This window comes from Esox lucius, chromosome 19 (genome assembly GCF_011004845.1).
Source record: "Esox lucius isolate fEsoLuc1 chromosome 19, fEsoLuc1.pri, whole genome shotgun sequence".
Taxonomy (NCBI): Eukaryota; Metazoa; Chordata; class Actinopteri; order Esociformes; family Esocidae; genus Esox; species Esox lucius.
In genome coordinates this window covers 38,074,669-38,101,308 of record NC_047587.1, presented here as the reverse complement: position 1 = coordinate 38,101,308, position 26,640 = coordinate 38,074,669, and the positions used below count along the sequence as shown (strand labels likewise).

The 26,640-nt window shown below is 38.9% G+C and overlaps 2 protein-coding genes across 2 annotated transcripts in view; both read left to right on the top strand.

Annotated features, from left to right (window-relative positions):
- The window catches only part of spg11 (SPG11 vesicle trafficking associated, spatacsin), a 48,073-nt gene extending 46,464 nt beyond the window's left edge, over positions 1 to 1,609 (top strand). The window contains exons 37-40 of the mRNA XM_010904547.3: positions 151 to 227; positions 348 to 503; positions 708 to 859; positions 1,259 to 1,609. Coding sequence (XP_010902849.2) covers positions 151 to 227; positions 348 to 503; positions 708 to 859; positions 1,259 to 1,442 — 569 coding nt within the window. The 3' untranslated portion in view covers positions 1,443 to 1,609. The remainder of the gene's footprint in view (positions 1 to 150; positions 228 to 347; positions 504 to 707; positions 860 to 1,258) is intronic.
- An 8,271-nt stretch (positions 1,610 to 9,880) lies between these two features.
- LOC105008418 (neuronal acetylcholine receptor subunit alpha-7) overlaps positions 9,881 to 26,640 on the top strand; it is a 55,302-nt gene continuing 38,542 nt past the window's right edge. The window contains exons 1-2 of the mRNA XM_013139073.4: positions 9,881 to 10,188; positions 12,578 to 12,717. Of these exons, the coding sequence (XP_012994527.1) occupies positions 10,134 to 10,188; positions 12,578 to 12,717 (195 nt within the window). The 5' untranslated portion in view covers positions 9,881 to 10,133. The remainder of the gene's footprint in view (positions 10,189 to 12,577; positions 12,718 to 26,640) is intronic.

Here is a 26,640-nt window from a genome sequence, read left to right as displayed (position 1 = left end):
TTGTTGGTTGCCTATCTTCATTCATCATCACCTTAACATACCTGTTTGAGTCATAGACACAAAAAAAAGTGAAGGGCTATGGGGCTGCTCTTCTGTCTTGACACATTTGTGGACGTGCAGTGTTTTCACTCCCTGTTTATCCCTAAACAGCTGTGACCCCTGAACTGAAAAGTTCCTTGATAAAGGTTCTTACTCTCCTGAAGGATGCTGCAGAGAGTTATTCCAAGGTATTGTTAGTCCTTCTCCAGTGAAACACAGGGCATTGTTTTTGTGTTCCATAAATATGAAGGATATCCTGAAGTGGAGATCCAGACCCACTGAGCATGCGCGTGTGTTTTCCCCTTAAGGACTCCTGTGTTCGCCAGGCGGCACGATGTGTCAAACTGGCGAAGCTGGTTACACTCCAGCTGTACTTCCTGAACCACGAGCAGGACCAACGCGTCATCAACTTGCACCAATCAGATCTCATTGGTGTCATAGTGGCTCTGCCTCGTTGTTACCAGGTAACAGGACTAAACATTACCTCGATGGACCAAATCAGTTAATGTTAGCCTCGAGAAACCAGTAGTTGTCAAGAAGAAAGCGTTGTGGAAGGTTGTACTTAAATATAAATGTATTGACATTGCAGGTCCCAGTGTCTAATGAGATTGTATGAGATTTAGCAAAGATAAGCGACATATAGCCTGTTTTTTACCATCCACGTCTAGGCTTTTGTGCTGTCAGAAGCCTACGACTACAGTCCCGATTGGGCCGAGGTATTGTACCAGAAGGTCATCCTCAGTGGAGACTTTGCTTACCTAGACGAGTTCCGACTACACAGGACCCTCCCTGCGTCCCTGTTTGAAGAAATATCGATCAAGTAAGCCACCACATTGACAAACTTTTGTTGTTTGTTTTCTGTAAGTAATAAGATGATGTCAGTTGAAGGTCAGGCACCAAAATGGCTGGTCATCCCAGAAATAGTAGAGTGCCAGCAGGTTTTTTGTGTCATCCATAGCAAAACGGTGAGCTAGTTGTATGTGTTTTCATGTATTATTTTATTAAATGTATCTATGTGCTTCCGAGTTCCATTTTTGCCGTTCACAGGTTTGTCCAAAGCTGCTTAAAAAATATCAGGAATAAGGAGATCAGAAGCATTAAGGGAGTTGTCTAAGTTAAAATGATGAAACCAGTATCTCAGAGAAATCAGGAATTTTGAAGCCAAATCGTCGGGTTTCTTCTGCCTGATGTTTATAATTGATCTGATCCTACCTTTCAGATTGACTCACAACACTCCTCCAAGCAGTGCGGGACAAAACCTGAAGAGGCTGCTGCAACACTGTGAGGACGTTTACACCTACTACAAGCTTGCCTACGAGCACAAGTTCTTCGACGTGGCTAACATGTTACTGCAGGACTCCAAAACTAGCAGTTACCTAAATGACAGGCTAGGTACTAGGTAGCTGATTAAATCAGTACCGACGCTGCCAAAGTCCTGCAGACACACATACGGGGAGTTGTGTAATAAATATTTCCTATGATGTCTTCCTTGGAAATAGATAGTTTCCCAAAATCATTTATATTTTCTCCACCCAAAATCATTAACTGAATAAATCTTGATTTATTTGAAGTTACTGACTTCTGTTTTCACTCAAGTCATCCATTATATAGTCATCCATAGAGGTTATGTTCTTGATTGCAAAGCAAGTTTGTTTGTATAGCACATTTCATACAAATCAAGGGCAAACCAGACCAGACCCTGATGACCTGAGGGGTCTAGAGGGTTCATACTGAAATAGAAGGTCAGAGATAATTTGGCTCTGAAGCATTCCCTGATTTATAGATGAGTAGTAAAAAAAAGGGTTTATCCACTAAAACAAACTAGTCAGTTTATTGTAAGTCTATACATTATAAGTCCTGCTTTTGCCACCAAAACAGCCCTGACCCATCCAGCGTGGACTACACTAGACCTGTCGTTTCTGGCACCAAGATTAGCAGCAGATCCTTTAAATCCTGTAAGTTGTGAGGTGGGGCCTCCATGTACTGGCAAAATCCCACAAATGCTCGATTGGATTGAGATCTGGGGAAGACCTTGAACTTGTTGTATTCTTCAAACCGTTCCTGAGCCTGCTTTGTGGCAGGGCGCGTTATCCTGCTGAAAGGGGCCAATGCCATCAGGGAGTACCGTTGTCATGAAAGGGTGTGCATGTTCTGCACCAATGCTTTGGTATGTGGGACATGTCAAATAAACATCCACATGAATGACAGGACCCAAGGTTTCCCAGCCGAACAATGCCCGAAGCATTACACTGCCTCCGCCGGCTTGCCTGCTTCCAATAGTGCATCCTGGTGCCATGTGTTCTCCAGGTAAGAGACGTGCACACAACCGGCCATCCACGTGGTGCAAAAAACATGATTCCTCAGTCACCTTCTTCCATTGCTCCATGGCCCAGTTCTGATGCCATTGTAGGCACATTCGACAGTGGACGGGTCAGCATGGGCACCCTGACTGGTCTGCAGCTTAGCAGCCTCATACGCAACAATGTGATGCACTGTGTGTTCTGACACCTTTCCGTCAGTACCAGCATTAACTTGGACCACTTTTGATTGCTACTGACCACTGCAGACCGGGAACCTCCAACAAGGGCTGCAGTTTTGGAGATGGTTTGACCCAGTCTTCTAGTCATCACAATCTGGCCCTTGTCAAAGTTGCTCAGATCCTTGCGCTTGCCTATTTTTCCTGCTTCTAACACATCAACTTTGAGGACAGAATGTTCACTTGCTGCCTAATATATTCCACCCACTGAGAGGTGCCATGATAACGAGATTATCAGTGTTATTCACTTTACCTGTCAGTGGTCATAATGTTATGGCTGATCAGTGTCTATCAGTGGAAGTAACCTTTTCACCATTATTTAACTTCTAAGTGGCCCATCTGCCAATCTTAATTGTTGTCCTATGTGCTTCATTTAACTAGGTATATCATGGGAATGTGAGGATTACTACTTTTAAAACCGATTTTGCCATGTATCATCGCTGATGTAACCTAACTACACAAAATCAATAACCAAACTACTGACTTGGTAAGAATGCAGAGTCACACTTTGAATTACCAGTATTGCCTTGGACTCATATTGGCATTCTTCAAAATCAATGGATCCTGCAAAACATGCATGTATGTTATCCAGTGGTGTTAGACACACCGCCTTTGTTGACACATTGCCTTTGTGGTACTCTACTCTTGACCAGAGCCCTGGGAGTAAGTAGTGTTCTGTAGGGAATGGCTTGTATTTGGATGAACCTCTGATCTCCCCCAGTGAGGCATGGATAATTCCCCACATGGCATTTGGTGTATGACATCTCTATGGCCAAAAGACCATCATGAATAAACATGGCGTGTCTTCTCTCGAGACTGCTTCGTCATTGAGAAAACTAATATAAACGAAGTCAGTGTGCTGCCAGTGACTAATCCTGCAAGGTTGGAAGAAGTCAGTTCCTATTTTGATTAATAATGACCATTAATGGGGGTGGATTCTGCAGTACTCGTCCTGGTCACTAGGTGCCACTCTGGTGGAGTCGTAGCTCAAAGCAGGGAGTTCCAACTGTTCACACCAATACTGTCATCAATGATGGTTTTATTATTGATAAACAGTTTTGGTGCATTACATTGTATTTCAATGGATTAAAATGCACTGATGTTGTGTTCTTTTTTTTTTTTAACAGAGTGAGTCTGTCTCACATATTTTTGTTGATTAGACAAAGGTAAGATTGTAAGAGAGAGACGAGACTGCTCTAATAGCAGTAGGCTGTGCTTTGAACACACGCCTAAACAGAATACATTCTCTGGAATCTGCCTTGACTCTTAGAATACACTTGTGAATGCATTTGCAACTGTTCTATGATCATACTTAGTACACTTTTTGTCACTATAATAACAAATTACATTCTGTTGGTTTATTGATCTCAGCCTTACATGAGATGGAAATTATATAAAAGGAGTACATACTGTAGGGTTAAACAAGCTTATTCTTTGACACTGCGTGTTTACAATTAAAATGCTTAATCATTAAGAAGATAATTGACACTGATTCTGTTATTTATCACACATACTTTATTAATATGTTTGCACCAGGAGGACTCATTTAATCCAACCTTTAATCTGTTGCTTAGCAACACTTTGACAATATCAGCCTACATGCCGTTGCTTAAACTTTCCTTTGCAGGTTTGTTGAAGAGCCTGGCGTTGTGGCAAGAGAGTATAACTGAAGGATTTTTTTTTTTCTCTTTGTGTTTCAGAAGATATAGACCTTGTTACATTTTTTTCTGCGCCAGATAGACCAATTGTCTGAGGATCAAACATCAAGGTTTATTTATTTATTGTTATGCAGAAGACTACTTTATACAAGCAGCAACATCCTTCCACTTTGGTTGCAAACACATTTGAATTGAAATAACTGTAAACTTAAACTGTCCAAAATATGTTTAGCATTAAGTAATTAGCATCCAGTATATTAACTGTGTTAAAGAGGCACTATTAATGTGTAGGTTTTCTTGAATAGACCTGTCTAAAATTATCTTATTACTTAATTTTTTCTGCACATGGTTATTTTTATTATATTAAATTGGAATTAAATTCATGCTTAAGCACTTTTTTCATCACAGCAGCCGCAAGACAATCAATCACATCTCGCCAAACCATTTTGCTGTGGGCCCACCAAAATGACTTGCTAGAGCCCCACCTGACAAGATGAACATTTCTGTCAATCCTGCCACCAAACCCGGACTGTGGTTAGCACATTTACTGACCTCTGGGACACCCAGGATGAGAACCTATTTCGCTATGACAAAGCGGAACTGGGTGGCATTTACCGCTGACTTCACCACTGTACAAGTGACCGCAAGATTATTAAATTCAGGCTAGTCAATTGTTATGACCAAAGAACTCAAAAGACAATAGTTCAACTCAGATAATTGTTTATTATATATTTTCTCCCAATTTTTTATCAAAGGTGCCAATCATATTTTAGAACGCTATGTGCATGAGGCTTTGTAGATGTGTTGATTTTACTATAATGTACTGCATGTTTAGTTAACTATTGGGGACATTACAAAAGAAGAACTTGTGAGCACAGCAATGCTAAATGTTTGGTATACCTAGGAATACCTCTGGATTTCTCACCGTAATAATGTACATTTAAAAATAATTCTAACATCAGCTACATTCTCCAGGAAGTACACTAGAGTGTCAGACCCTACTATTTGCAGAGGACGTCACCAGCCAAACTACAGAAGCTATTTTATTAATGGAAAAAAAACGGGTTTTAAAAACTCAATAGTGGGTGGTTTTAAAATAACTAAGGTAGATAAGTTATACAGGGTGGTCAAAAAGAATAATTTGGCAAATAGAAATTATTTGCAAATATATGAATAATGTATTGTGTCCTTATGTAGGGCATTTTAACATATAAAAATAATACAATATGCACTACCATTCAAAGGTTTGAGGTCACATAGAAATGTCCTGGAAAACATACAGTATTTCATGACATTTCTAAATTTATGTGGATGCTACCATTATTACAGATAATCCTGAAGGAATCATGAACAACATATAACAGTTGCATTCAGGCATTTTAATGAGAGAATAATTTAATGAACGCAAAGTACAATCATTCAGTGTCATTTGTAAAATTAGGTTAGGTTTATTTGTCAACAGTTTCAAACTGTTACAGATGCATACTGTATGTCAAAAAATTATAATAAAGACAACTTTCTATGGGGTGTACTTACTTTTTCCACATGAATGTACAGTGGGGAGAACAAGTATTTGATACACTGCCAATTTTGCAGGTTTTTCTACTTACAAAGCATGTAGACGTCTGTAATTTTTATCTTAGGTACACATCAACTGTGAGAGACATTTTTTTATAATTAATTTGCATTTTTTTGCATGACATAAGTATTTGATCACCTACCAACTAGTAAGAATTCCAGCTCTCACAGACCTGTTCATTTTTAAGAAGCCCTCCTGTTCTCCACTCATTACCTGTATTAACTGCACCTGTTTGAACTGGTTACCTGTATAAAAGACACCTGTCCACACACTCAATCAAACAGACTCCAACCTCGCCACAATGGCCAAGACCAGAGAGCTGTGTTAGGACATCAGGGATAAAATTGTAGACCTGCACAAGGCTGGGATGAGCTACAGGACAATAGGCAAGCAGCTTGGTGAGAAGGCAACAACTGTTGGCACAATTCTTAGAAAAAGGTAGAAGTTCAAAATGACAGTCAATCTACCTCGGTCTGGGGCTCCATGCAAGATCTCACCTCGTGGGGCATCAATGATCATGAGGAAGGTGAGGGATCAGCCCAGAACTACACGGCAGGATCTGATCAATGACCTGAAGAGAGCTGGGACCACAGTCTCAAAGAAAACCATTAGTAACACACTACGCCGTCATGGATTAAAATCCTGCAGCGCACGCAAGGTCCCCCTGCTCAAGCCAGCGCATGTCCAGGCACGTCTGAAGTTTGCCAATGACCATCTGGATGATCCAGAGGAGGAATGGGAGAAGGTCAACTAAGGAGTGGCTCCGTAAGAAGCATCTCAAGGTCCTGGAGGGGCCTAGCCAGTCTCCAGACCTGAACCCAATAGAAAATCTTTGGAGGGAGCTGAAAGTCTGTATTGCCCAGCGACAGCCCCAAAACCTGAAGGATCTGGAGAAGGTCTGTATGGAGGAGTGGGCCAAAATCCCTGCTGCTGTGTGTGCAAACCTGATCAAGAACTACAGGAAACGTATGATCTCTGTAATTGCAAACAAAGGTTTCTGTACCAAATATTAAGTTCTGCTTTTCTGATGTATCAAATACTTATGTCATGCAATAAAATGCAAATTAATTACTTAAAAATCATATGATGTGATTTTCTGGATTTTTGTTTTAGATTACTTATGATAAGAATTACATTGTAAATGAATTGAAAAATTCTACATGCTTTGTAAGTGGGAAAACCTGCAAAATCGGCAGTGTATCAAATACGTTCTCCCCACTGTATCTTTTAAGATTTCAAATGGTCATTTCTAACTTGAATGGTTTCAAAAGGTTATTTTGCAACATTAGAGAAACAATACATACAAGTTTCATTGATACATTATAATTGTATTGCTACTTGGTTATCTCAACTAGCCGCATATTACTTGTGCAGAGAAAGAAGCCAACCAAGCTAAATATTTTTACAACTTATTTTCCATGCAGGAGCTGGAAAACACTATCCTGTCCCCACGTACAACACCTACTCCATCTATTCTTCAATGCAGTGACTCAGCCTTCGAAGAAACATTACAGTTGGTTCAAGCTAAATTGCAAGACCTAGAAAACATCATATACAGAAGCCAACTGTTTGGGGTAATTGTAATTATTTCACAATTTTTCCTTCACTCGATGACCTTTCCTCTTTTCTTGTCCACTTTCCATCCTTCCTCACCTTGCTCATATGATCAAAAATGTCTGGTGTGATATTATAAACAGTTTTCACTCCTTTAATAAACTACTCATCTCATCTTTCAAAAGCCCTTTTACCTTTAGCTGAATTCCTAGATCAGCTGGAGTATTGCCAGCACTTAGATGGAAGAGCTATGTCCGTAAATGCATGCCTTCAAGAACATGGGTGGAACAACTGGGACCTCTGAATTAACAATTTGTATCTACCAATTTTACATTAACATTGTAATTTTATTGACACAAATGATTTAGCTGTCTATTTAGCAGACACTTTTGAAGATAATTTGTTTTTAAATCAACACTACTGTTTCATTTACACTTGTATTCTCATTTACCTTAGGTGTTCAGATGAGAGAATAAATGTACATTTCTTTCTGATTATAAAGATGTTTGTTTGCATTACTTTATCTCAATGCAATGAGTACATTACACAATTAACTCAATATTAAACTGCTTATTGCAGTAAGCATAGTATGATATTAGTTATGTTAACACATTTCTTTGCTTGTCTTAATCAGGGTAAGATCATTATAAAGGTAAGCATACACTGATTTAAAACCCCTGATTCTCTTAGCATATCTTTCTAATTATTATGTAAACAATTTAATCCGATTTCCAGCTGTGTATTGGGTCTGCGCATGCACCAGCAGCACACCTCCCTTGCATACATAAGTGAATGGAGTCTGGAAAAAGTGGATATATGCATCTTACAATTTTTATTCACATTAACAAAGTCCCATTGCAGATGTGTCCACGTAAACAGGATCAGTTCTTCACACAGCTTGTAAATGTTTTTATCTGACTACCCACAAATATTTGGGGTAAGCAGTCTACACAATGCTGTCTACGGTCTTGTCTTGAGTTGTTTTCTTCTTGTCACGTCTTCCATGGCACACTTCCGGGGACAGGAGATGATGTCCCTGAGCTTGCCTCTTTTGCCATCCTTGGATCTTGGACACTGTTGTTGCCTGCCATGTCTCCTCCATTCTGTAGGTTGCTAGGAGGGAGGAGTGTGCCAGTAAAATAAATCAGTCAATCTTACGTTTGGTTCATGAGCTTCATCCTTGGGGAAAAGGTGGTTGTGGGAGGCCAAACATGACTTCACAATATCTTCAACATTCTCTGAGGTACAATCGATAGGCTGACTAAGAATCCTCATCGTTGCCGACATGATGCCCGAAAGCTTTCTCAATGACTGCGGCATTGACAGTGGCAGTAGTTGTAGGTACGGAAGGATTCATTTTGATGTACACTTGTAAATGAGCGGTGATAGAGAATATATGTCAGATATACAATGTAGCATACTTGGCCAACAAAAAAACACTAAACATTTAATATCAGCATATGGGCGCATGGATATGGGCACATCAGGCTCATATTTTGGGGGAAAGTTGCATTTCACAGGAAAACAAAAGAGCTTCAATATCATTGAAATGGCAAGCTGACATCCTGAAGTAGACAAAATGCTTTTCCTCATCGTTGTGCATTTATGGGACCACAACTGCATATCATTGTTCTTTGTTGAGTGCTCACACTGACCATCTTCTCTGTGTCTCTATACATCAACTTGCTGTGCAAACAATTTTATTCTCCCAATTGTCTCTTCCTTGTATTCATGTATTTACTTGTATGGTGTGCCCTCATTTCCAAGTATACTTTTATCAATAATGGCTAAACATTAGCAATTATATTTTTTGTAGAGTTGATTGGAGAAATATGTTGATTAAATTTATAGGGTTATCAAAAAGCTGAGGTAAGCCTAAACGAAACACAGACCTTATTTGAAGCATTCTAAAATTACTTATGGGAATAATAAATGGTGAACTGCAAAAACTACCAGTTTCAAATTTTGCTGCTAAGTTTCACAGGAATTATGGACTATTTTAGTTTATTCCCTGTTGCAGATTTACGTATACTAAATTACGTATTCCCCCGAGACTAGGTTGATTATTCATGATTTATTCATGTGTCCATGGTAGCGTTCTGAAAGTATTATATTTTTATTTAAAATATAACATCTACAAAAAAAGATTTTAATACGCATATTGTGATTTTTTAAAATAGTTTTTAGTCAATGAATTGAATGACTTTACAAAAACTTTGTAATAATTAATCTAATGTAGTTTAAAATCCGCCAAATAAAATATACCCTTTTATTTAAGATGACGGTACAGGCCTACGTAAATAACCACATGAAAAAATTTATTTGCACTGTCCAAATATTTTTGGACCTAACGGTATAATTGTGTACGCTTCCAGAGCAGTCGTTATCCTAATTATTAACACTGAGGGTAAAATCACTTTTTATGCAGGAAATATGTGTGGTTGTTATTCAATGAGGTGCCTGCCGCTCTAAGCACAGCATGACTAGTTTATGTCACAGTGAGACATGTGAGTTCAGTGCTGCGAATCCCATTTTCATTTTGGAGGGCTTCAGGGAGGAGCACCCGACAACCCCCCGAGCACAGTACAAATCCGTTTCTTCGCCCGTCAGTCTTCGTTATCAACTGTTTCAACCAGTGTGCGGTTTATTGTCCGTGACTCGCAGTGACTTTTTGGCGTGTTTTTAATTTACCTGTGACTGTCCAATATAACGGGGGTCTTGGAACTGTCACTGGGTATCTTAGGAGGAATTTCTGGTCTGTCATGCGATGGAGGCTCGGATTTTTACCTTGTACTTATTAACCATCGCCTGCCTGCTCCAAGGTACGTTGTGCATGCGCTTTAATGTTATTTTAACAGAGCGATTTTGGAACCTTAAGGTCAGGTGTTCTCTGACAATTTTTCAACAGACAGGGCTTGCTGTTATTGGTAGTGTGAGAAACTTAGTGTAGAATACTTTTGTTTTATTCTAAAATAATCAACATAAGTTAAGCATGTGATCAGTGGTTGGCCATCCGCAATTTGACAATTAACCTAATCCAACATCAACGTTCTTCACCTGTGCGCACCATTTACCTCCAATGCCCTTGCCATTTAGAAAATGTTAAATATACATTTTCTTTGGCTATTGTTTTAACTTTTCATTTGCTACTACATTGATTGTAGCTGTGTGTAAGGAGAATATTTGGAGTGTTCCCTTTTCATAGTCATGAGGCTTACACTTTCATCAAGTTTAAAAAAGAAATATATTTTTAACATCAGTTTAGATTAGAACATAATTAATTGACTGTATGATCAATGGAAGATTCTTAAATAATTGTATGCTTATTGATTGTACCCAGGCCAATGGCCTTCACTTTGAACAATTTCGTTTTGGCAAGTCATTGTTTAACAGGCTTGTAGTGATGTCAAAAATGATGCTTAATTTGCATAAAACACTTGTCTAAAGACACTTGGGTTTTCTTAAACTATTTAGAATGGTTGAAAGGGAAGAAAAAAATTTAATAGTGAAAACATGAGGACTGTTTATGAGGAACAGTCAATTTGCTTTACAAATGGGGAAACCAACTCAACAAAAACATACCTTGGCTTAGAAAGTTTATTTGTATCTGAAGAGACACTTGTATTGTTCACATGGGCTCCTGTGGTATTAGCAGTTTGACATCTTTATCTCTAGACACCTCAATCACTCACTCATCAAACTGTCTTTACTCTGTCTGTCCTCCCACACCCACTCCCCTCCTTCCCAGTTCCACTTTTAGATTTCTTGGTCAGCACTATTTCTATCTCATCACCATCTATATTGGTTGGTTGTAAAGTTGGATGACGTAATTCAAGTAAAACTGAAGCCTTGGATGTTACAGTTTGCATGAATCTGTGCAGATTTTTCTACATAGAGCATCTCAGCATCTCAAGAGGAAACAGGGCTGTATAAAGTGAGAACCACATAAATGTTAATGATTTGTTGTGACCTTTGATGATTGACACTTGACCTATTATAGCCATACCTAAACAAGGCTTTCTATGTATGCTTCCAGTAAATGCATTAATGCAAATTGTTAAACCTATTTTACTCTTTGCTAAGCCCACTTGTGCTGACTTGTACTCTGTCCTGATGATTGAGCTTAGTTTTCTACTGAAAAAGTCACCAGTACACCTCAACCTACCCTTCAGTGACACCACTGCAGATCAGCGTAGCCAACCCAAGTTCCCATTACCCTCACTTGTAGAGAAACAAATGCTGTCACTACCTCACTTTCAAACCTAAGTGAATAAACAATGGAGCAAACTGAGGAGAAAGACATTCACCAACTCCTCTTGACTCAGCGGACGTTTGGTTGAAGAAACAGTTCCAGTGTATCAAATAGCACCACTAGGACCACTGAGATGTTTACATCTAACAGGCATCCAAGTCATGAAAGTGGCAGCAATGTCTGCTGTGGGTCTATTTTCTGTCATTTTAGTAACGAGAGAGGGAATAACAAGCACTACAGGTGTCTGTGTGAGGCAGGTATGTGAAAAAACCTTACAGCTCTCAAGCCTTATTCCTTAAATACACCAAATATCTGAATCATCTCCTGTTGTGTCCAACCTGTCCTCATCTTTTCCTTTATTCCAGAGTCTACTATCTCTCTGATTTAACAATGACACAATGCCCTGAGGATGTTAAAACAATGCCCTGAGGTTTCTATATATTCACTTACTTTTGCACCTTTTCTCTGTTGTGCAAAAATTACCCAACGCCATAAGGACAGGATTAAATGCATAGAAATAGAATGAAGTGGAGTAACTATTCAAGTTAATGATGTCTTCCTTTCTGTTACTTATTTCTATGTATTTAGCCCTAATAAATTTTTTTTGAAAAACCGACCACTGAGAATATTTACACTCTCTCCATCACTCCCTTGTGATTAAAACTGACAAGTGCTCACAGCCTTCCCTAGTGGTTCGCATGTATCCAATACCTGCAAGGTTCTCACTTTGTTCCATGACATGTTATGAGCAGCATACTAACTTGGTAAAATAATAGTAAGATTTTCTTACTCCTCTTAGAGCAATCAATGTAAAAGTTGGTGATCGTCTTACCAATAAAGTGTGAAATTCCCATCCAATGCTATATGTTGTTGTTATTATTAATAAATCTTTCATTAGCTTTCTGTTTCAAAATGTCTGTGTGTGATTGTGTGTGTGTGTGCGCATGAATGGCCGCTAGTATCTCTGCAGGGACAGCACCAGCGCAAATTGTACAAGGATCTGATGCGGAACTACAACCCGCTGGAGCGTCCTGTTTTCAATGACTCCCATTCACTCACTGTCCACTTCAGCTTCAGCCTCATGCAGATCATGGATGTGGTGAGTCTGATCTTATAGCATTTTTCCATTAAAATAGTTTTTTCTAGGTTAATGAAACTACATTTATTTGAAAGTTCAAACTGTGAAAATGCAATTGTTGCACACAACCTAGGGAGGTACATGGGAGCCCTTTCCAACCGATACTCACCACGGCTACTGAGGTCTAAAGATGATGTCTCGCTCATTGTGTACAGTAGTGAACTGAGCGGTGACATAGCGAGTCTGGTTCGATAAGTCCTTCCAGCTTCATAAACATAAACAGCTTCAGAATCAGAACATTGGGAAGCAACTAAAACATCACACACTGGTGCCGAATTAATTCTGTTATCATCATCCACAGCGCTGGATGTTATGTTATTTGCCAGGTAAAGAACACTGTCAGTGAGTTTACACGCCTTCCAGGTCAGTGGTCTGGCCAAAGCACTGTGTGCCCATGTGTTTTTCCTTGTGGCGAACATTTTTATATTATATTACTGTTATTTAAATGAAAATGTTTTCACTAGAATTGATGTAGTCTAACTCTCTCGGCGCTAACTCTCTCGACGCTAACTCTCTCGGCGCTAACTCTCTCGGCGCTAACTCTCTCGGCACTAACTCTCTCGGCGCTAACTCTCTCGGCGCTAACTCTCTCTGCGCTAACTCTCTCGGCGCTAACTCTCTCGGCGCTAACTTTGTCACTCTACTTCACAATTCAACAGTATATCACTAGTATTCTTTCTCACTATCTTCAATATCACTTGATCTCTCTTTCAGTCTTCCTCACTCTTTCTCACGTTCTCACTCTCTCTCACATACATATGCACACATGCACATACCCCCAAGCACACACAATAGTCACTCACTACAAGTAACACTGACAATATCATAAAACAGCCACCCAGAGAGTCCTACTATCTCCTTGTTAAAGGAGGCTCTGCTAGTAACATTAACACAGCCCCCTACCTGGTCTGCACTTAGCTCACCCACAGTGCTGCTGTGAGAGGCAGCAGGCAATTTAACAGGGGTGTGTCTGATGCACTCTCCCCTGCCTGGGCGCTGCCAGCAGGGGTGTTGGACAAATCAGCTCTCATCTCTTCAGAATCACACACAGTCTCTGAAAACACTACACCCTGTAGGCATGCAGCATACGAAATAATGTTTTTATACTACAGTCATTTTATGTAGATAAATGAGATTTGATGCCAGATTGACATCAGAGAACTTTTTTTAATAGTTTAAATGCGTTTAAGTCAATTGTTGCACGTTACCCTGCGAGGTACTGTAAGGTAGGATACTTTTCTGACAGATACTCTCTATGGATACTGAGGTCTAAAGAGGATGTCTTGCTCAAAACAAATATTGTTGGGAGACAATTAAAAACATCACTGCCACCGAAACAATTCAACTATCACTAACAACAGCACTTGTGAGTTGTAAAGCACCATGTTTGTTACCAGTTAAGCATCAAGAGTTTCCAATTGCTAGTGTACATTGAAAATGTTATGTATATATAATGAGTATGTATTTATTAATTTTAACATTTGATGTAGTTTAAATAGACACAAAAATACATTTTCGTTCTTGATAAAATACCAGAAAAGTACATGTAAGAATAGTTCAGAGATTTTAATAATCTCATTAACATGCAAACAGCCACCCAAAATGAAAAAAAAAAAATTAATAAATGATTTGTTGTGGTCATAGTGGTCCAGCATTCAATAGCGCTGCCAAATAAATGATTTGTTGTGGTCATAGTGGTCCAGCATTCAATAGCGCTGCCAAAGGTGCTGCAATGTTGTGGGTTTAAATCCAGCACACTACTCTTTCAGCAAAATGCTCAATGTATATTTTCCACAATATCTATCTAATAAACAAAAAAATTGCTAAAATCTCTCTTGTAAAGAATACACAGTAAACATATATCGTGTGGGAAACATAACGGGAACACTACATGGAAAGGACTGTTACTTTGAAGTAGCTCAATCACAACCTCAGCTGCAGAGGTGACATTAAATGCCAGTTGGCATTCAATTTGTCAGCTATGAAAGAGGTCTCAAAAATCATGACAGCATATGTTGAATATTGATAAATTGCTTTGGCAACGGGGAACAGTGGTTGCAAGTCGAAATTGACCAACTGGTTTAGATAGAGCAACCATCCTTTTAAGTGTCAATGTCCAAAAAGCAGAATCTTGAAAATTATCAAAGAATTTAATCATCAACTCTGAGACTCAGTCTCAACAAAAACTGTAAATTCTGAGACTCACAAAGTTGTGTCAGGGCCGGCATTTGGAAACACTTGTATCCTAGGCCTTTATTTTAAATAGTGTTTTTATTTATAACTGCAGAGATTCATTTTTGTATAAATTTATCACTGATACTTGAGAGTGGGGACAAAGCATCTCCGCTATCAATTTAATAAGGAGTAACATTTTCTTTGAAAATGAAAGGGATATATTTCGAAAGGGATCATATTTTGGTGACAGTTCCCTTACTACCAGTTGGTCCTTCAGGCACTTAGAGTCATTTTTGCCGGAGCGTGTAAGCAGAGCCGGCCAAGAAAAGGGAACTTCTTTTACTTAGTGAGTGAGCGACTGACTGGCCTACTACCTCGTTAAATAGCGCAGTGGTTAGAGACACGGACTGCCACGCATGTGACCCGTGTTCGATCCTTGCCACAGTCAAAACAAATAATGCATTAGGATTTGTTCAGCATAGACAAAAACTGGCTACATCCTTCACTAGCTACGTTATAGTAGCCTAAAATGAAACTCTGTTGTATTGCGACTATTTCTGGTGACTATTTCGAAATATGCTACAGTAGATCAACCCCTTGTGCAGTAAAAGAGGGTTTTCCCTGATTTTCATCTTTTTATTTGACAAAAATCAGTTATCGTCAGCTATATTGATAGTTATTGTATCAATGTCATTCACAAATGAAAGAAAAATGTATGTGGTTGTACGATTAAATGAAATAGCACAAAACAAATTATGCATTACAATTTGTTTAGGATAGATATAAACTTTGCTTATTCTCTCATATTTCCCTTTATGAAAAAGTCAGTAATCTTCACCTATATTGATATTTATTGTATCAATGTCATTCACAAAATAAAGATAAACAACCTTTGTTGTGCCATGAAAATGAAATAGCTTTGGCAGCGTAAAGTTGATCATCAGTCTCACAAGCAACTGCTCAATTCTTATGACTATTCCAAGTAGTAAGTTAGTAGATCCTAGTAAGCCTAGTACTGGCTAATAAGCTGTTTAAATGGCTAGTGACAAAAGCCATACATTTCATAAATGCTATAAGTTAACTTTAGTAAACGTTTAACACAATGCTTAATGGTATTTAACGAAATATTCAAATTTGGAGTGATGTTAATGCGTGACAAAATGATCTAATGTCAAAACGCTATACCGACACTCAGCACACATATAGCTTAGTGGGGTACTGGTTAAAAACACAGCATATCACATGGCAGACCGTGGTTTGAATCCAGCGAGGGAAACAATATTCATCCCTAGGCTTGCCTGGTTCCTTTTCTTGTTTAAAACAATCCATTATTCAGCTCTGTCTTAGTCAGTAATAAATGTTATTAGCATCGTACAAATTCATTAATGGAAACCATACATACCTTTATCGCAAAGCTGCATTGCAAGCGGAAAATTATTCTAAAAGTGGTGTTGTTTACCTCAAAGAACATTGCAATGTTGTATTCCTCTAAATAAAGTTTTAATTTTCGCAATACAATTCTCATTTCAAATAAATGGGTAATTCCTGTGTTTTTTCTGATCAGTTTTGTTCACAGTTGTATCAGTCCATGCATTTGTTTGGAAAGAGTTAGTGTATACACAGTAAATGAAAGTTAGTATTCGCTAGCTAGAAAATTACCTATTTTGTCCTCGGTTAGTACCTTGGCGATGGTAAACACGTTAATCCCCAACCCTTCCCCAGAATATCCGGAGGCAATGTGTACTTTGTGTATTATAACATAGCAATCGGAGGTATTACTAACAATCAGTCTTGTCTCCACAGGTTGAACTGGGTAACTTGGTGGAATTGTATTTGCCTTTATTCCTCTTCTAAGTGAACGGGGATCACGATCCTCTGTATTTAAATGTTTCTCGCAAAAATTGTATGTCTCGTTGGTGAAGTTGATCCATTGATTCTCCCCCAATACGACTCGGGAAAGACAGAGGTATTGTCCCAATTGCATTGCGGTTAATTAACTCAAATATCCACAAGCAGGCAAATGAAATGCACCAAATAACACAGCATCATCCTGCACAATGAAATTCTTGTGACATGGCACACGACATATACATAGTAAAAATTAAGAAATATATGAAGGAAAAATACACTGATCAGCCATAACATTATGACCACCTGCCTAATTGTGTTGGTCCCCTTTTGCCACCAGAACAGCCCTGACCTGTCGAGGCATGGAATCCACTAGACCTCTGAAGGTGTGCTGTGGTATCTGGCACCGAGATGTTAGCAGCAGATCCTTTGTGTCCTGTACGTTGAGAGGTGGGACCTCCATGGATCGGATATGTTTGTCCAGCACATCCCACAGACGCTCGATTGGATTGAGATCTGTGGAATTTGGAGGCCAAGTCAACACCTTGAACTCGTTGTTGTGTTCCTCAAACCATTCCTGAACCATTTTTGCTTTGTGGCAGGGTGCATTATCTGCTTATAAGCCAAAGCCATGAAAGGGTGCACATGGTCTGCAAACCCAAGGTTTCCCAGCAGAACATTGCCCAAAGCCTCACACTGCCTCTGGCAGCTTGCCTTCTTCCCATAGTGCATCCTGGTGCCATGTGTTCTCCAGGTAAGCAATGCACACGCACCTGGCCATCCATGTGATGTAAAAGAAAACATGATTCATCAGACCAGCCCACCTTCTTCCATTGCTCCGTGGTCCAGTTCTGATGCTCAAATGCCCATTGTAGGCACTTTCGCCAGTGGACAGGGGTCAGCATGGGCACCCTGACTGGTCTGCAGCTATGCAGCCCCACACGCAACATACTGCGATGCACTGTGTGTTCTGACACCTCTCTATCAGTACCAGCTTCAACTTCTTCAGCAGTTTTAGCTACAGTAGCTCGTCTGTTGGATTGGACCACACGGCCCAGCCTTCACTCCACATGTGCATCAGTGAGCCTTGACCACCCATTACCCTGTCACCGGTTCACCACTTTTCCTTTCTTTTGATAGGTACTGACCACTGCAGAATAGGAACACCCCACAAGGGCTGTAGTTTTGGAGATGGTCTGACCTAGTTGTCTAGCCATCACAATTTGGCCCTTGTCAAAGGGTCACTTGCTGCCTAATATTTCCCACCCACTGACAGTTGATTATGAGATTATCAGTGTTATTCACTTGTCAATGGTCATAATGTTATGGCTGATCGGTGTATAGCAATAATATACCTACGTGGAAACTAGCAGCAATTTTAAAAAGCTAGGCGAAGCAACTTATCTTCACATATCTTGTTGAGGTTAAAGTTCACGCTCACCTCGATGACATCACTGCCGAAGAACAGAAGCTGTGTATGGTGGCTATAGGAAATAGTTGACTAGTGCCAGTTTGAATGCAGCCTGTTTCGACGGTAGAGTTGAAAAAAAATCAATGTTACCGCACAGATTACTGAATGCAGGTGTTTTGGAGTAGTTTTCCGCTTGCAATGCAGCCTTGCAATAAAAGTACAAGCTGTTTCCCTTCATGAATTTGGATAATGCTAATAACGGTAATTACGGTAATTATGGATCTTTTGAAAAAGTGATTCTATGGGTCTTCTGGAATATCTATTGGTAAGTGAAATTTCAGCAAAAGGTGCTTTTTGGATGAGCTATCCTCTTTACCAAAGTCTCATCTGATGGTGTTAATAAAACTGACGGAGGTGATGAAAGATTACGAAAACAGGCAAAATGCATTAAGAAACTCAAAATTGTATTCCACCATTTGGAACACATGGACAATATTTAATCCAATATAAAACAACAGAATATTGAACAAATAAGTATGTAATCTATATTCCATTATATCTGGATAGCCTTTTGCTTGCATTAAGGACTGTGCATAGAACATTCTCACTGAAGATTAAATTAAAAGAAAAAATCTGAACATTTAACATTTTAAGACACATATAACATGAGGTTGCCTTTTGGATCGGTGTGAAATACTTACTGAATTTATATAAGAACAAAATATCCCGATAGTAATATTATATCCTTCTCATTTGATGCACTTTGCATGTTTGCAGGGCAGGTTATTGGAGCTTTCATTGCTCTTATCCATGTAACTTGTCTGGTTTGAGCTCCTACTGAACTTGCATCATTATTTCAATTGGCTGTTTTCTGCGGTAGCAGAAAAAGTAGCCTATTTCGAAACGATTTCAGTTGAGGTATGCAAACAGATACTTTTATGTTAAGAAGCTTGGTGGTTAAGACCAGCACTTGACATTCACTTTTTGTCTCATCAGCCATTGTGGCTAGTGGTTTTCCAAAGTGATTAGCCACTCAGCATTTTCACTAGCCACCATTTTGTTGTTGGGAAATTGTTTTATTTGTTTATCAGTGCTACAGTGTAGCCTGTCTAGTTCACACAGTTGGTCACTGGCATGCAATATGCCTAACACAAATGGCCCCGAATCAAACACTGTATGTAGGTAGTGCTCATGGGAGTTGTAGGGACATAGGTCCTAATGTCACCCTCATGGCAATGAGATTACAGTTTCAAAAAAAGTGAGTGTGTATATACAGACATGCTCAAATTTGTTGGTACCCCTACAGCTCATTGAAATAATGCTTAATTCCTCCTGAAAAGTGATGAAATTGAATGCTATTTTATCATGTATACTTGCATGCCTTTGGTATGTCATAGAATAAAGCAAAGAAGCTGTGAAAAGAGATGAATTATTGCTTATTCTACAAAGATATTCTAAAATGGCCTAGACACATTTGTTGGTACCCCTTAGAAAAGATAATAAATAACTGGATCATAGTTATATATCAAACTAATTAGTTTCTTTAATTAGTATCACACATGTCTCCAATCTTGTAATCAGTCATTCAGCCTATTTAAATGGAGAAAAGTTGTCACTGTGCTGTTTGGTATCATTGTGTGCACCATACTGAACATGGAACAGAGAAAGCAAAGGAGAGAGTTGTCTGAGGAGATCAGAAAGAAAATAATAGACAAGCATGGTAAAGGTAAAGGCTACACGACCATTTCCAAGCAGCTTGATGTACCTGTGACAACAGTTGCAAATATTATTAAGAAGTTTAAGGTCCATGAAACTGTAGCCAACCTCCCTGGGCGCGGCCGCAAGAGGAGATGCAAGCTGAACTCCAAGGTGAAGGTATGTCAGTTTCTGATCACACCATCCGTCGCTTTTTGAGCGAAAGTGGGCTCCATGGAAGAAGACCCAGGAGGACTCCACTTTTGAAAGAAAAACATAAAAAAGCCAGACTGGAATTTGCTAAAATGCATATTGACAGGCCACAATCCTTCTGGGAGAATGTCCTTTGGACAGATGAGTCAAAACTGGAGCTTTTTGGCAAGTCACATCAGCTCTATGTTCACAGACGAAAAAATGAAGCTTTCAAAGAGAAGAACACCATACCTACAGTTAAACATGGCTTGGTTATTATTTGGGCCTGGCACAGGGTGCCTTGAATCTGTGCAGGGCACAATGAAATCTCAAGACTATCAAGGCATTCTGGAGCAAAACGTACTGCCCAGTGTCAGAAAGCTTGGTCTCAGTCGCAGGTCATGGATCCTCCAACAGGATAATGACCCAAAACACACAGCTAAAAGCACCCAAGAATGGATAAAAACATTGGACTATTCTGAAGTGGCCTATGAGTCCTGATCTGAATCCTATCGAACATCTATGGAAAGAGCTGAAACTTGCAGTCTGGAGAAGGCACCCATCAAACCTGAGACAGCTGGAGCAGTTTGCTTGGGAGGAGTGGGCCAAACTACCTGTTAACAGGTGCAGAAGTCTCATTGAGAGCTACAGAAAATGTTTGATTGCAGTGATTGCCTCTAAAGTTTGTGCAACGGAATATTGGGTTAGTGGTCCCATCATTTTTGTCCATGCCATTTTCATTTGTTTTCTTATTTACAATATTATGTTGAATAAAAAATTAAAAAGGCAAAGTCTGATTTCTATTAAATATGTAATAAACAATGGTGGATGCCAATTACTTTTGTCAGTTTCAAGTTATTTCAGGGAAAATTGTGCATTCTTCATTTTTTGTGGAGGGTTACCAACAAATTTGAACACGTCTGTATATATATTGCACATACAAACACACACACAGGTTTTCCTTGCTCAAAATTAGTCAAAGGTGGTACCCCAACCCTTGCACTCTACTGAAATACTTTATATAATGTGTGGCTACACACTTGAAAAAGACTATTAAAAAACTATTAAATCTGTCTTGTGTTGAATCTGCCCTGGTGTCCATGTCCAAGTGAGCAGCTAATGCATGCTGCAATGTCCTCCCTAATACCAACAAAAAAATATAAGCAATATATTTATTATTAACATAGAAATATTAGCATGTTATTTAAAAAGAAATATGAAATCACTCATCAGTTATGTAGCAGCCAATATTCTTGTTAATATAGACTTGCATGAAAACGAAACATAGCTGTATATATTACTGCCTTGTCACGTAATTTTTTTCCTCCATCCTTGCCTTGACGCCACATCGTTAATCTCCCCCTCTCTCAACCTCCTTCATCTGTATTAGGCTCTGCTGTTGTCGCTGATCCAAAGTCTTCTTCACGTTCATATATTTATATTCATAGTGACTTAGTATACAGTGGGGAGAACACGTATTTGATACACTGCCAATTTTGCAGGTTTTCCAACTTACAAAGCATGTAGAAGTCTGTAATTTTTATCATAGGTACTCTTCAACTGTGAGTGATGGAATCTAAAACAAAAATCCAGAAAATCACATGTATGATTTTTAAGTAATTAATTTGCATTTTATTGCATGACATGAGTATTTGATACATCAGAAAAGCAGAACTTAATATTTGGTACAGAAACCTTTGTTTGCAATTACAGAGATCATACGTTTCCTGTAGTTCTTGACCAGGTTTGCACACACTGCAGCAGGGATTTTGGCCCACTCCTCCATACAGACCTTCTCCAGATCCTTCAGGTTTCAGGGCTGTCGCTGGGCAATACAGACTTTCAGCTTTCTCCAAAGATTTTCTATTGGGTTCAGGTCTGGAGACTGGCTAGGCCACTCCAGGACCTTGAGATGCTTCTTACGGAGCCACTCCTTAGTTGCCCTGGCTGTGTGTTTTGGGTCGTTGTCATGCTGGAAGACCCAGCGACGACCCATCTTCAATGCTCTTACTGAGGGTAGGAGGTTGTTGGCCAAGATCTCACGATACATGGCCCCATCCATCCTCCCCTCAATACGGTGCAGTCGTCCTGTTCCCTTTGCAGAAAAGCATCCCCAAAGAATGATGTTTCCACCTCCATGCTTCACGGTTGGGATGGTGTTCTTGGGGTTGTACTCATCCTTCTTCTTCCTCATAATACGGCGAGTGGAGTTTAGACCAAAAAGCTCTATTTTTGTCTCATCAGACCACATGACCTTCTCCCATTCCTCCTCTGGATCGTCCAGATGGTCATTGGCAAACTTCAGACGGGCCTGGACATGTGCTGGCTTGAGCAGGGGGACCTTGGGTGCGCTGCAGGATTTTAATCCATGAAAGTGTAGTGTGTTACTAATGGTTTTCTTTGAGACTGTGGTCCCAGCTCTCTTCAGGTCATTCACCATGTCCGGCCGTATAGTTCTGGGCTGATCCCTCACCTTCCTCATGATCATTGTTGCCCCACGAGGTGAGATCTTGCATGGAGCCCCAGACTGAGGGAGATTGACGTCATCTTGAACTTCTTCCATTTTCTAATAATTGCGCCAACGGTTGTTGTCTTCTCACCAAGGTGCTTGCCTATTGTCCTGTAGCTCATCCCAGCCTTGTGCAGGTCTACAATTTTATCCCTGATGTCCTTACACAGCTCTCTGGTTTTGGCCATTGTGGAGAGGTTGGAGTCTTTTTGATTGTGTGTGGACAGGTGTCTTTTATACAGGTAACGAGTTCAAACAGGTGCAGTTAATACAGGTAATGAGTGGAGAACAGGAGGGCTTCTTAAAGAAAAACTAACAGGTCTGTGAGAGCCGGAATACTTACTGGTTGGTAGGTGATCAAATACTTATGTCATGCAATCAAATGCAAATTAATTATAAAAAAATCATACAATGTGATTTTCTGGATTTTTACATGGACCTCTACATGCTTTGTATGTAGGAAAACCTGCAAAATCGGAATTGTATCAAATACTTGTTCTCCCCACTGTGTGTGAATGTATATATATATATGTGTATATGTGTATGTGTATGTATATGTGTGTGTGTTTTTTGAAAATATATTTCCGAACACATTTTGAAAATATATTCCTGAATACATTTGGTAAATATATGTAAAAAATGTTTGAAATTGGCCGCATAAATATATTTGTAAAAACATATTTTAAAAGCATGTCTGAATATATCATTTGGTGGTGTCTTGAACCTGTAACCTTATGTCTGACAGTTAGGCAGGCTAACCCCTACTCCAAACAGGAGTAGGTTAAAAGGCAAGGCAAGTAGTGGTATTACCAAGATTAAACGTATTTAGGTAATGTTCACATCTATAAAATGTGTTTCAAACCTAAATGTAATATAATGAGTAATTACATTTCATCTTTTTACTTTCACAGGACCTGAAAAATGCATTTTAATACGGGCTTCAAAAAACATTTTGTAATGTATTTTCTATAATTGCAAAAATATATTTATTTTCCATATGGCATGAGTTGCCCCCTGGTCTGAAAAGTCGTCTCATTTCACTTTCTGCCGTGCTGTGAACAACGTTAGGTGCAGATGAGCATGTCCTTTGCTGCTCAATGGAAGAAATAGTATCAGAGCATCTTAAAATAGTTCTTAAAACTCCAATGGCTCGCTGCAAAGCGTTCGTCTCATCTCCGTCCATGCTGATCGCGACCTGAACAAGACTCTGCTCGAGTTTCTCAGCCAATTACAGGGTGAGGTTGACAGCCAATCACAGTGCGAGAAATGTTCTGCCATCCGTTTCCACTAAACTTTGTCTCTCACACACATACATTCTTCTCTCACATACATATATTTTCTTTACACATGCATACATTTTCTGCTTATATACATATATTATTTAAAATTATGACTGCATGTGCATGAGATCAAAAATGTATGAATATGTATGTTAAATTTAGAAATATGAAAGTAAAATGTATGTGAAAGTAAAATGTATGTATGTATGTGTGAGAGTGGAAAATATGCGTGTGAAAGGAGAATGTATGTATGTGTGAGAGTGAAAAGATATGCATGTCAAAGGAGAATGTATGTATGTGTGAGAGTGAAAATATATGCATGTGAAAGGAGAATGTATGTATGTATATGAGAGTGAAAATATATGTATGTGAGAGGGAAAATATATGTATGTGAAAGGAGAATGTGTGTATGTGAGAGTGAAAATATATGTATGTGAAAGGAGAATGTATGTATGTGAGAGTACCAGAATGAATAATGTCTTATACGGCCCCTCATATGTGTGTGTGTGTGTATATATATATATGTGTATATATGTATGTATATATGTGTGTGTGTTAATTGTATATACTTTTTTACTGTATATTGCATATAAAGCCCAATGTTTTTGGTGACAGTACACACCCTAATCTGATTATCTTTTCACCAGTCATTTGTCTCGCGATTTCTTTTTAAATATATCTGTAATTGTAGGCTATACTAGAAGTCACCTGAAAAGTTTTAAAAAATGTATGCGGCTTGGATGTAGTTTGAGGTTATTACGTTTTATTGAAATATTTTGACATGCTTGGGTGTAAAAGATAACTGAGATGCACTTCTAGTTCTGACGTTACTCATCCCTGCAATGTCAGGACCTGTGTGGTCCTGTATGCAAGGTTGCCAGATTTTATTGACAGTACGTATGTTCTCCCGCCCAAAATCATGTTTTACCATGCCAACACCCAGAGGCGGTACGAGATTTTGGTTGGAGTTTTGAAAGCTGGAAAAACCTTGTGTATAGATATAGAATGCCACCCGCCAATGTGGCTAGTAAGATTGACTGCGTTACCCGCAACGGCCGAATTCCACCCGCATTTGGCGGGTGGGCGTGTGCCAATGTCAAGCCCTGGTAAAGACTGTTGTAAGTGAATTCGAAATATATTATTTGCAATCGCAATGGATAGCATCAAACACTGACTTTCTGTGTGGTGTTGAACAAAAATAAATACATCAGAAGCTCTGCAGCTCTTGAGGACTGTTCATGTAATTATTCTAATCTTGTAAAAGACATCCCACATGCACTTTTATTGACCTACATTTTTGCACAAGCCATCATCTGCTCAACTATTTAACAAATAAATAAAAGCGTACGAAAAACAGAGTGCATTTTGGAGAGATGCATAGTATGTGAAGAACAAGGGAAAGCACTGTCTTAGCCAGAGCATACCTCTTCAAATGACCATTACTAGTGCAAGTGCATCAGTAGATGCTATGACTGTTTTTACTGAAGCATTACATACAGGGAGAATCTTTGGCCAAAAATGAGAGCAGCCTAGGTCAAACTCGGCAACCCTGTGTGACTATTATTATACCGTTGCAATAGCTTACATTTACACTCTCGAATGGGAATTTTCGGCATTCAGATTATGATATTCCAAACAATGAGCTATCGTGATGAAATATAGCCATAAATAATGTCAGCACCTATTAGCCTCTTCATCTAGCTACTATCACTGTATCTATATTCTGTTTACACTTGAAATGTAAATGCTTTGATAACAAATTGTGCAATGTTGTGTTGCATCATTACAAAATGTACTGTTATATCATGTTAAATTGTTGTTTTATTCATTCACATTAATAATAATAATAATGTAGTACAATTATATACAAGTGCTTTACACACAATAGAAATATAAATGCATTAAAATAAAAATATTTATAAAACCTATATAAAGTAAAAAGAATAAACAAAATATAAAATCACAATGATAAGATATTCGTAAAAGCCATATTATAAAAATTAGTTTCAGATAAGATTTAAAAGAATGCAATGAAGTAGCATCTCTGACATTCTGTGGTACTGTTGACTGTTTCAGAGTCTAGGGGCCCATATAGCAAAGGCCCTGTTCGCTTTTGTTTTCATTGTAGACTCTGGGACAGCCAGAAGTCCTTTTTCAGCTGATCTGAGCGGCCTAACAGTGCAGTATTGTTTGAGCATGTCACTAATGTAATTAGGTGCCAGACCATGTTGTGCCTTAAAAGTGTTACGTTGAATTTTTAAATCTACTCTTAAATTCACCGGTAACCAATATAGAGCTGCCAGCACTGAGGTTATATTAGATCTAGAGCTGAATTTTGTACAACTTGGAGTTTACTTAGGGACTTATTGAGGCATGTAAACAAAGCATTACAGTAGTCTCGACGTGATGAAATGAAAGCATGTATAATTTTCTCAGTGACCTCAAAAGATATAACCAATCTTTTTTGGCAATGTTTCTGAGTTGGTAAAGGCATGACGGCACCAGTTGTTTTGTGTTATATTAAAATTATAAGTCTGGATCAAAGAAAAAACCCAGCTTTCTGGCCACAGGCACAATATTTTTTGCTAGGAAACCTAGAGCCAACCAAACTTCATCCAAAATAGATGGGGGGGCCAATAATTTAAACTTTGGTTTGTCAGTGTTTAACTCAAGAAAATGACTGGACATCCATGTCTTCAAGGCAATTATGCTGAACACACAACTTGCTCAGATCATTTGACTTAACCGACAAATCTGCATAGCAATGAAAATAA